General features: G+C 31.5%; 1 protein-coding gene across 5 annotated transcripts in view; it reads left to right on the forward strand.

Moving 5' to 3' along the window:
* Positions 1-9,203, forward strand: part of PCLO (piccolo presynaptic cytomatrix protein) — a 409,272-nt gene extending 400,069 nt beyond the window's left edge. For all 5 annotated transcript variants that reach the window (XM_037736537.1, XM_037736540.1, XM_017523093.2 and 2 more), the window contains 3 exons: positions 4,149-4,283; positions 4,927-5,072; positions 7,039-9,203. In XM_037736537.1, the coding sequence (XP_037592465.1) occupies positions 4,149-4,283; positions 4,927-5,072; positions 7,039-7,179 (422 nt within the window). In that variant the 3' untranslated portion in view covers positions 7,180-9,203. The remainder of the gene's footprint in view (positions 1-4,148; positions 4,284-4,926; positions 5,073-7,038) is intronic.
* The last annotated feature ends 3,478 nt before the right edge of the window (positions 9,204-12,681 follow it).

The following is a 12,681-nucleotide window of genomic DNA, read 5'->3' on the forward strand; positions in this document are numbered from 1 at the left end:
TGCAAATTCCAAGAAACATATAAGGTGAGATTTATAGTTTCCCATCTGTCAAGAATGTATAAACAAAATGGGAACCAATTAGTATTAGGGTATATCCATGGCACCAGATGTTTTATACCAAATCATTGAGTGAAGAGTAGTGTTGCAGTTAAGAGATCACATGTCATTTCTAAATAGTAGTGTTAAGAGGTCACATGACATTCACTAAATTCAGTATTAGATTTTTGTTTTGTTGATGGGTTTTTTTCAAAGTACCAGAATTTTGATTTGATTTATTAGCTTAATCTACTTATTTTCTGTTCTCTATTAATTTTAGTGGGTGTCTTTATTATTTCCTTCCTTGTATTTTTGTTTTACTTTGCTGTTCCTTTCTAGACTTCGGGTTGGAATTTAAACCAATTGTATTTCTTAATGATAGCAGATAGAAGAATATGTGTATTTTCTAATCATTACTTGAAATGATATAGGAGTTTAAAGCTATTGATTTTCATCTGATCATTGCTTTAACTCTTATACATTCTGATATATAGTGTTTTATTGTCATTATTTTTCAGAACTTCTTTATTTTCTCATAGTATTTTTACATTCACCCAAAAGTTGGTTAGTTGAAAGCCACTGAGTGTATTATCAGGTAATGTTAATGATTGCTTCATTTTCTAGAACTCACTAATGTCTTCTTTATAACTCAATATATGATCAATTTTTGAATATGTTTCATAGATGATTGAGAAAATGGTGTATTTGTTATTATCAGGGTATAGTGTTTGACATATATCTGTGAGATCTACTTTATCAATTATAGTGTCTCAATATTTTGTCTAGGTTTTTCGTTCACTTGCCTTGTCTTAGATTATTATCATCTTTACTCCTCCTTAAATCCTCTACATCCTTACATCTTACTTTGTAGTTTCAACTTTACATCACTGGTACATGGATATTGATAATTGTTGTGTCTTCATTATGATTTACGTATTTCTAGTTTCATACAGTGTCTTTCTTTGTCTTGTTTGCTACATTTTGGCCTAAATTCTATTTTACCTGATAATGAGATCTCAATCTCTGCACTCTTATTGATTCTGTGTGCCTGACTTACTTGTCAATCTCTGTATTTTTCACAATTGGGAACAAAACTAGATTTTAGTTGTGTTTCTTGTACATAGTATAGAACTAGGCATTGCTTTATGGACCAATCTGAAAAAAAATTAAAATATGCTAGCTAAAACCTACTCATGTTTATTGATATAATAGATATGCTTGATCTCAACTCCACATTTTATAATTATTGTGTATATTATGCCATATTATGACATTTTTCCTCTGGGTTAAGGAGAAATATTGGCCTCTGGATTTTTTAATTTTCTTTTGGAATTAAGAAAGCTTTGTATAATTGTTCTAAAGATTTTCTTCTTATTTATAGTTTTTATAATGCCCTAATTCCTGTTCCTTTTACATGACCATTTACTACCTGGTTTGTTAGTTTTAAATGGTATCATTTGTTATCTATTACCTATATAAAAATCAATAATCTCATTCTGCTTTCTCTTCCTCTTTTTCTTCTTTATTCATTAATTTTTAGTTTTATACTTTATACTTTTTCAGAAATATAACATTTTCATGCTATTCTTCAACCAACCTATGTACTGCTCAACCTTAGTTCTACAATTAGTTATATTGAATAATGACCATCAATCCTTTTGCTGAAGTTTCTCTAATTGTCTCTTTGATTTGATGAAATGTATCTTATATATTTCTCAGCAAGTCAATTTTTTAAATTGTTCTCTAAGTTCTTTCATGCATCAAATTATAGACTTGATACTTGATAGTTTAGCTATATATAAAATCTTTGACTTAGAGTTTCTTGAAAGTTAACATCTCTCTACTATGAACTAATTACCTCTAATCATTGGCTCACAAATTATGATTTAACTTTATCTAGAAGATTTGTGTTTTAGTTTATAAAACATATAGAAGATAATTTTGTCAATTTTTGGACAACAGTAATAGTATTTTTTGACAAAGAAAGAGAGCAAGGAGAGAGATATTAATAGATAATTTTCCACGTCAGGATATATCTGGACTTACAAAATTTGAGTTAATTTGATCAAACAGTTGCTTGATCCAGAAAAGAATACATCTATCGATTATATCCCAAAAATGTGACAAAATTAAATCATAATGATCAAATAACTACAGCCTAATATTTTGACAACTTTACTTATAGTGTTTTGTTATTTCATTTTCTTTCAAAAATTCCTCAACTATACTCTATAACAGTGGTTCTCAAAATGTGGTTCACAGACCTCCATGGTTCCCCAAGACTATGTTTAAATCCATAAAGTCAAAATTATTTTCAAAATACACTGAAATTATTTACCTTTTTCACTGGGTTGGCATTTATATTGGCAGTGCAAAGTAACAGTAGATAAAAGTGCTAGGAACTTATTTTCAATCAAGGCAAAGGCAAGAAACTATGCTAGTAGACACTTTTCTTATTTACCAACATGTGCTTACTAAGAAAAAAATTGCCAGTTTGACTTAAGGGTATCCTCGGTGAATCAGTTCAGTGCATGCCTTTGTAATATTTGTGTGATTAAACAGGAAGTATTCTTAAAGCACATCTGCCACATACCAAAATATAATGGTTGACTTAAGGAGTCTGAGGCTGCAGTGAGCCATGATTGGGCTACTATACTTCATCCTGAGTGACAGAGTGAGACCTTTTCTCTAAAAGGAAAGAAAGAGGTCAGGTATAGTGTGGCTCATGCCTGTAATCCCAGCACTTTGAAAGGACAAGGCAGGAGGATTGCTTAAGGCCAGAAGATTGAGACCAGCCTAGGCAATATAGTAAGACTCCATCTCTACAGAAGGAAGGAAGAAGAAAGAAAGAAAGGAGAGAGAGAAAGAAAGAGAGTACAGCTGTCCTCTATTAAGCCATGCACTAATGAAATTTAAAAATATATAAAACAGTACATCTATTTTTTTTGTTTTGGAAAACAGTTATGTTCATTAAAACTTTTTCATTAAAGCAGTTATTGTCATTGAATTTAATTAACAAATACTTTTAAATATCTACTGTTGAATTTTAATTTAAAATCTGAAATTTTATATTTCTAATATTGGTAGTTATCCATATAATCAAAGTTTCTTTGAAGACCCTCAATTTTATTGAGTGTAAAGAATCCTGAGATCAAATTGTTTGAGAATAAATTATCTACACCATGTTTAAAGACCTTCAATGGATTCCTATAATTCTAAAGGGAAAAACCTAATTGTTAACATGGCTTCAATTTATAATATGTTACAACCACAAGGGCATTTATTTTTCATATTATATTTCCTTTTGAAAACCCACTGTTCCTTCTCTCTGGAATGGCCTTACTCATCCGTCTCACCTAATTAACTCTCATCCTTCTGTTTTCAGCTTAAGTAACATCTCCCTAGGCATCTGCTCCTCTGTTTTAGCCTCCATTGAAACCATGCTTCCGTATTTCAAAACCTTTTCTCTTTTTATACTTATATATTTATTGATGAATATATGTGATTAATGTTTTCTTTCCAATAGATAAAAAAAAAAACCATGAAACCAATAAGCATGCATGTTTTGGCTTATCATTATATTGACTCTTCCTAGCAGAGGGCTTAGCACAGAGTAGAGTGGGAAATAAAATATTTATTAGAGAATGAATAAGTGGATTAGGACATGAATTGATATAGCGTCATATCTATTGATAGAGACATATCTATATTAATTGATACAGTCATATCTATTACTGCTTTTTCCCTAAAAATCTATAGTTGAATAACATTTAGCTACATGCATTTCTCCATACCTCCCTTGTTACTAAGCTATCATTACATTTAACACGCTTTGATGTGAGCATCTGTGTATTTATTAATCTACCCATAAGATTGTTCACTCTTTATGGGCATTAACATCTTGGACTGTATTTTATTCATCTGTGAATAAATGAATCTGTGATAAATTTTGTGTATTTTATTCATTTGTGAATGAATACAACAAGATATTTAGCACTTAGGATATCATAAGATATTTAGAACTTGATAAACAGTAAATGAATGAATTATTGAACTAAACATTTCATATATGGCATTATATGCTTCTTTATATTTTTATTAAATCCTGCCAGCTAAAACTCAGGTAATGGGAGAAATCAAGATTGCACTGAAGAAGGAAATGAAAACAGATGGCGAACAACTAATAGTTGAAATTCTCCAATGCAGAAACATTACATACAAATTTAAGTCTCCTGATCATCTACCAGGTATCTAATTTTATTATACTCATCAATTAAATATAATTAGAATTTATTAGGGATGTGTCTTAAATGTTCCAGAAAATGTTAACTAAAATTTGAACTGTACACCAAACATGTCAGAAAAAAAGAACTGATTAACAAATGCAGCAAGTTGTTTTCTTTCAGCTTTTAGCTAGATATTTTAACACACAAATTACAGTGTTATATTTATTAGACAACAGGAAAACAAATTTAAATTGTTAACAAAATAGATAGATCAGCTAGGTGTGGTAGCTCCTGCCTATAGTCTCCACTATGTAGAAGACTGAAGCAGAAAGATCACCTGAGCCCAGGAGTTTGAAGTTAAGTGAGTTATCTGGCTACTGCATTCCAGTCTGGTGACAGAGTAAGACCCTGTCTCAAAAAAAGAAAAAAGAGAAAGAAAAAGAAAGAAAGAAAGAAGAAAGAAAAAAGAAAGAAAGAGAGAGAAAGAAAGAGAGAAAGAAAATAGACATATCTTGTAATCATTTTATGTTGTTTGAAACTAATTTTATACAAATCTGTTGGCTTTGTGTAAAATGTAGAAAGAACTTTCAGTATACAGTTAAAATTCCTTCAATAGAAATATATATGATTGATGGAATTTAATGGACTGAATTCTTATTTTCAGATTTATATGTGAAAATATATGTGATGAATATTTCTACCCAAAAAAAGGTGATCAAGAAAAAAACAAGAGTATGCAGACATGATCGAGAGCCTTCATTCAATGAAACTTTTCGATTCAGTCTAAGTCCTGCAGGACATTCTCTTCAGGTAACTCTGTATTATGTAGTTAATATTTAACTACATAATAAAAAACCTCATTCATATTGTATTTATTTTTATTCAATTATTCAATATTTACATACTGATCATACACTATATGACATTTGATAAATTAATTAATTTTTAGCAGTATCACCCCAGGAATCTTTTAGAATTCCATATCTCACTCACCCCATCCCATCAGCTGCTAAGCCTTCTCTACTCTGTCTGCAGAGTTTATTTTACATAGATTTCTCTTACGTCCATGTTCACTGCCACTAAACCTCTTTGGGCTCCCCTCTTTGTTATTCAAATCATTTCATCTGTTTACCTGGCTAACTTGTTATTTATGTCTTATCCCTTTAGTTCATGTCATCACAGTACTTGCCAGAGTTATCTTTTAAAACCCTAGTTAGTTTGCATGATTCTGGTTAGTTTACATTAAAGCTCTTCAATTACTCACCATTATCTTGAATCATTCAGATTCCTCCAAAGTGAGTTTTAATTGTATTGACTTAATCTCAGCTCCTCCGATACTTTTCCGCTCAATACTCCAGTCACAATAGACTCTTTTCAAGTCATGTTAAGCCTCCAATCCTTTGCTCCTATTTTTCCTCCCCTTCAAATCTCCTTTTCCAACTCTCCTCATCTATCACAATACTCCACGTCTTTCATCCCCTGACTGATGACCCTGGGTATAATTCATCACACCTTATTCACAAAACATTTTGCTTCTATTATTAGGCTATCACTTCCCAGTCTGTCTTGTGACAACAATTGCTGTAATTACCTGTCACTGGTTCTATGCTATCAGTTTCTCTAGGGCAAGGGCTAATATTCATTGCCTACAGCCTAGCACAATGCTTTGCACGTAGTATGTATTCAGTAGATAGAGAGACAAGGAATGAAAGTAGAAATGGGGGAAAGAGAAAAGAGAAAAAAATACAGAAAGAAACCATGGTACGGGAAATTCAAGGTTTGAATTAGAAACAAAGACAAAAGATATTACAAAGCAAAAATGTATTGAGTAGATTAACTGATATTAGACTGGAAAGGAATAAAAAAATCAAATGACACTCTGAAGTCTGTGTCAACAAACGTATTATTTCACAGAGATTATGTAGTCAGGGAATTTGGAGGAAAGAAAGATCAAGAGTTTGTCTGAAATGAATTTCATAAGAAGGCAGAGATTCAAGTGAAAATATACAATGTCATTTGAAATCCCCAAACCAGACACTAGAAGAGATATTCATATCTGGAAGTACAAATTTTGAAGTCAGAAACAAAAAAGTTACGTTTTAGCCAGGAATAAGGGTTAATTGTATAACCGAAGGAGATTCTGAAGAGAAAAAGATAATAAAATTATCAAGGATTAATGCTTAGCTCCACTGAATGCTCTCTCTCTCTTTCCTTCAACTCATTTCTAAAAGGAAAAACAAACTTATCTAGTTTGAGATCCTGTGTGATAAGTTTTGCATGTGACTTCAGAAAACAGTTTGGAAGTACATACTATAGTAAAATCACCAGAAAATTTAACACTAAATAAAAATAATGCTCTGTGAACTTCTATTTATTTATTCAGAATTCAGTTAATCTTGTATTTGATTTCGCTTTTTATAAACTAGTAAAAAATTATTTGGCAAAGTTATTTTGTGAAACTGTCCAGCAGTTTAAGCATAAACTTGGTTAGACTTAGCTGGTTACACATTTTACCTAATATTCTCACATTCTTCAGAATGTGTCTTTTCCTTTGCAGAATAATGCAAATGTTGATGTGAATTAATTTATATTACATGCAAATCTTTTGAGAACATCTTGACTATTAGTTTTCCTACAAGTATTCCTGCTACTTCTACTCACCATCACCCTCTTTTGTGCTATTTCTTTGATGATTAAATGTCCTTTAAAAAGGTTGAAAATTATACACTCATATGTGTATAAATTAAATATATTTATTTTTGACTATTTTTTCTAGATTTTACTTTTCTCCAATGGAGGAAAGTTTATGAAAAAGACCTTGATTGGTGAAGCCTGTATCTGGCTTGACAAAGTGGATCTCAGAAAAAGAATAGTCAACTGGCACAAACTTTTGGTCAGTCCTACTCAAACACATTGAAGAAACATGTCTTCTCAGGGTATAGAAGCTGCTCTAAATAGCCTCACATCAAGACTATAGTTGGATACAATTGTACTAAGCTAAGTTTTGAGAGGCAACATAAGAGTGGGAACAACTGGCAAAATCATAGTTAACACCTTGTACATTTATTGTTGTGGACCATACAAAGACATTCAGTTGAAAAAGTTCACATATTGAAAACAAAAAGGAATGGAGTTCTGAGACCTTGGATTTCCCATAGCTGTGAAAAGAAACTGTGGAAGAAATTTTGATTACTTAAGGCAGAAATCTTTGAGCAGAGTTGAGCTATAGCTTAAGACAGAGGCGCAAAGATTAATGCGGTTTCCAGTGCAGCACAAAGGTAATTCTTTATGCAAAGAAGCCTTGGTTGAAAGGAAAGAACTGATGTAACAAATCTGTTTTCAAAACTTCAAAAATCTTCCTTCATCGTCTTCTATTGAGACAACTGGCTGCTTTCAGCTTCTGACATAAGACACACCTACAATATGTGTTCAGGACCAGAAGTGAGGTGGCTGTGTTCTTAGGGAAAATGGAATAGGAGATGTAGAAATCGTGGCTTTAGGGCACATTTTTCCAGTTTTCTCTGTGTATAAATGTTACAAGGGTATACAACACTGACTTTGAATCCATGTGGTAAAAACGCATTTGTTTCAGTATAATTTGAAATAATGTAGAGTGAAGATAATACTAGGTAGAAATAAAATTGAATTTATCTAGAAATAAAACTATGACTGGCTAATGAAGAAGAATGTTGGCCCATACAATATTGGAATTTTGATTGAAACCATCAAAATCTTCATAATTTGCCATTAACCCAAGACATCTTCAATCTATGTACCAAAGGACCTAAAGTAAACTGATATGTTCTAGGAAGCATGATAATGTATTCTTTGTGAAACTGCAAATAAATGTATTATCCTACACATTTCTTTTCTCTTGAGATGCATTGACAGAGAAAGAAAATTCTTTCTCTGGCAAACAAACCATATTAATCTTGTGACATTGATTAATTAAATGGGTATCATTTCCTCATTTCATAATATTTTACCCTTTTTTTCTTAATGAGTTAATTCATTTACTGACTGTATCATGAAAACCTGACACCAAACTCCAGTTCTCTCTAGTGCTCTATTTTCTTACTTTATTGACAATATCACAGTGATCGAGTTCATCAATGTTGAGAAAATACGTGATAAGTCAACATTTACCTGAGGTTAAAATATACTTTGAACTATTTTAATAATAATGAATAAAACAACTAATGTTCAAGTCTTAAAATGAAGCACCCTCTTCTCTATCAGCATTATTCATTAAGAAAGTAACGTGAAGTTGTGGAAAACACAGTCAGCAGGGAGTAAAAGCCTGGCTTCTGGTCTTAGTTCTGCCACTGACTATGTCACCTTGCACATGTCACTTAAACTCACTTTACCCCAGTTTTCTCATCTGTAGGATAAAAATAATTATATATTCTTAACCTTCCAAATGAGATGTTGGGATGATAAATCAATGATCTATGAAAGATGAAAGCACATTTCCAAATATAGTTTTATACAGAGAAGTAAGGAATAATTATTACATAGCTTTTTAATTCTGAAATTTTATATGTGAAAAATATCGTCTAAACCAATGACAAGGATTGACATGGACAAAAGCAGTAAATTAGCTACAAAGCTTATTTTTTATTTAAAATATAAACTTTAACCTGAAAAAAGGTGAAGAATTACATGAAAATGATTTGCAAATTTTGTTATCCTCAATTAAATGAATAATATTGGTCTCACCCTATTCTTATATTCTACCCAAAATAAATCAAGTTGCTTCTTAGAGCATTCTGGGCTTAAAACCTGTTGCTTTATTCAAGGGCAAAGTGTTAACGGGATTAGAGAAAACTATCTCTAGAGGTTGGATATTGAATTTTCTCATTTTAAAGAAAAATGCTTTAAATTTGAGAGGAATGTAAAGCAATAAAAATAACAGAATTTCTAATATATCCCAGGCCACATATATATGTCACATATATATATGTAACTTCATATATATATATATATATGACTTCAGAATATAATTCCCTCTTCCCCAAATTGAGAAAGATAACCATAACTTTTCTTTCCTCTATTTTTTAATCCCCCCCACTGAAAATGCAATGTCATTTACCATTAACATTGCTCTAAAATGAGCATGGGAGACAGGAAACATGAAAGATATTATATTACTAAGATTTTATTTTTAGAGACTATTAGATCTGCTGATGGTTGCCATGGATATTTCCAGCAGAAGCTAGCACTTGAAGAAGCCTATAATCATCACTCATAATTGGGGAAGAAAAGGTCCAAGAAGATCTCCTTCTGACATAAAAATCTTCTGATATTTGCCCTTAAAAGAAAACCCTGACTCATCTCTGATCCTCTTTTGCAGCCACTTATATCCAGAGGTGTGCATGAGAGTTTGTATGACCAGTTAGCTTTCTTCATTCCAGTTGCAATTTTTTTTAGAATAATATAAATGGAGGGATCGCCAAAACAAAGATTATCTCTTTGGTAGCTATTTAACCCGAAAGAGTAGGAGTCTCTCCATTATAGAAGTCCCTCCGTTCCAAGGAACTAGTGATGGGGCTAGGTCAATCAGCAGAGTTGACAACAGGGCTTCTTTTTGTGCACCAGCATTCCCCTTCAGAAAGCATAAGATCCTGCCAGTGTGCCAAGTTTGCAGCTGACCAAACTTCTAGATTGTACTGGAATTATTCTATGCAACACTGATTCTTATATGAATGCATTTCTTCTGAATGATGTTGACTTCCCTTCTTAAAACAAAACTGTTTCTTTTTTATTGCAAATAGGGCTCTTGGTGTTTTTTACTTTTTTGTACATATCACAGTACATGGTTTTCCATTCTTTCATTTATTTCATTTTATTGGAATTGACTTTTTTTTATTCTAATACTGACAGAGTTTGTAATCTCTATAGAATACGTGATTAATCCAATTATAACATTTTTATCTTGAAGAGCATCTCAGTTTTTCCCACAGTTTCATTGAGTCATCAGAGACTGATGTTGCTTTTTAATTTAAAATTTGGTCCTAAAGAAACTTTCAGCTGTGGAAACAAAAGCACAGAGTGAATTTTTACAAAAGACGGGGAATATAGAATAGTCATTACAGACACAAATAACCCTAGTAGCAAGAAGTTGGTGTTTTCCCTGTTTTTTCTTAAGATTAAGGAGATTTTTGGTGACTCTGAGCTTTTTATTTATATTTCATTTTAAAAGAACAATACCAAGACTAAGGGGCATCAATTGTCTTTACTCCTTAATATTGCCCATATTTTAATAAATTACACTAATTAAATGCATATTTTCAGCATACCAGTGGAATTAATTTTGTGGATCACACACATTTAAATAGTCATATTGTGGGAATATTATAGCTGGTAACCAGCTGATATTGATTCTTATTATAGGAACGACTGTCATGATAGTGGTGGTAGCAGTAGTGATATTAGCGGTGGTGGTGATGTGAAGTAAAATAAAATTATGTTATATTGTGCCCAATTTATTAGAAATTATTTGATCAATGCTTCATTTCCTTAAACTATCATAAAGATGTTTATAGTATTTTTTTACTTTATTTAAATCATAACTAACAATATTTTTAAAAACTTATTTTCATTGCTACAATGTCAAATATTCCAAAATCAGCCAACTACAGCTATGTATGTGTTTATATGTGTGACAGAAGTGATCTTCCTTCCCTCTTTTTGAGCTTGAAATGAAAGTGAAAGAAAACTCAATGAATAATTATGAGCTATTTATTTAATAATCACTTGCCTTGGGTGTAATACAATAATGAATGAGTGAAACAAATATTCTCATTAAATATGACACAATGATGTTTTCTGTATGTTTCATGTTCTATTATTAAAGGTATCCACAAAACCAAAATCATTTAATCAAATTCTTTATCTGATAGGTAGATTGAGATCATTTTCTTAATTCATCACCTTGTACATAAGTATACATTTGGTAAAGTAGACAAAGTTGAAACATTAATTTCATTTGGCATTCAGCATGTGAATATGACTATTGTTTGATTGTGTCTGTATATTTGTTCAGTGATGTGCTCAGGTGCTCCCACTACTGATTAATGTGTGTGCTAATAACCTAACAACACATATGAGGTTTAAGAAAAAATTTTCTTGTCTGAAAAAATAAAAACCTTAATAAAACTGATTTTGAAATAAAAACTAAAGTACTTGAAGATATGTCTTGTTTCTGACTATATGTTGCATGCCATGTTGGTGATTTGCTAATGTGTTCTTTTTTGTTTTACCCAAATCCCTTTGGAAAATCTAATGAACAAATGCAAATTCTTGGACTAAGGACTGTATAAATTGACCTGAAAATACATGAGAATTGTATTTAAAAAATGCTTGTAAATCTGTCTTGAGTTTTACTCTATGTAAAAATAAGTCTTGGTTTTGTGATTGTATACAAGATGTATCTTGATAACTTATGTAAATTGTGCCGTATAAAGGCTGTTGCCTCAGCCTTACTAATAAATATTGAAAATATCAATTTCGATTTCTTCTGTTTATCAACTTGATAAATTAATACTTAATATAAAATAAAACTTTTCAGAACATCTTCTCTGAAAATTGTATCATAAATATATTCACTCATCCAGTTTTAAAATTGTATTTTAAATGTAGCAGAGATACAGAAAACAGAATTAAACAAATGCATAGCTTCGTAAAGGATTGTATGTCAGACATTCTTATAACCACTAACCAGGTCAAAAAATTGAACTTTGCCAGCTATCTCATAAGTCTTCCATTTAACTCATCTCTATCACAATGCTCCCACCCTTCTAAATGTAACACTATCCTGATTTAATGATAATCATTTATCGATTTGTTACACTGCCCACAAAACATTAGTGTAGTTGTCCTGTTCTATTTTTCATATTTTTCCAAGCTTCTTTTAATGTGCATGTCCTCCTCCCCCTCACTTCTTTTTCAGTGACTCTCCTTTAAAAAAAAAAAAAAAAAAACCTTGGTCTTTGTACTTGTAGGATTCCTCAAAAACTGGGTTTTGCTCACTGCATGCTATAGTGTAGTTAACACACTTCTCTGCCTCTGTGTTACTTGTACATTGGTATTTTTCTCTATTTGCTTGATCCAGTTGATGTTCAATCTCTTTGTCACAAGTTGATCTTGTATTCTCGGATTGGGAGGCACATGATGTCTGGTGGTCTCTTACTTTGTCCTGTTTGTGGTCACTGATGCTCAATCCCTAGAATAGATTTATTAATTAATTAAATGCTTCAAAATGATATTACATGTCAATCATTATTTCTCCTTGAAATATTTTAAAAAAGATAAACTTCTTTTCAATCAATATTTGGTAACCCCATGGTACAGTCTGTACAGGAAAGCTGGATAGAGGCAGAGAAAGCTGAACGATTTCCCTTTATCCGTTCACCATATT

The sequence above is a fragment of the Cebus imitator genome, unplaced genomic scaffold (assembly GCF_001604975.1).
Source record: "Cebus imitator isolate Cc_AM_T3 unplaced genomic scaffold, Cebus_imitator-1.0 Scaffold26, whole genome shotgun sequence".
Taxonomy (NCBI): Eukaryota; Metazoa; Chordata; class Mammalia; order Primates; family Cebidae; genus Cebus; species Cebus imitator.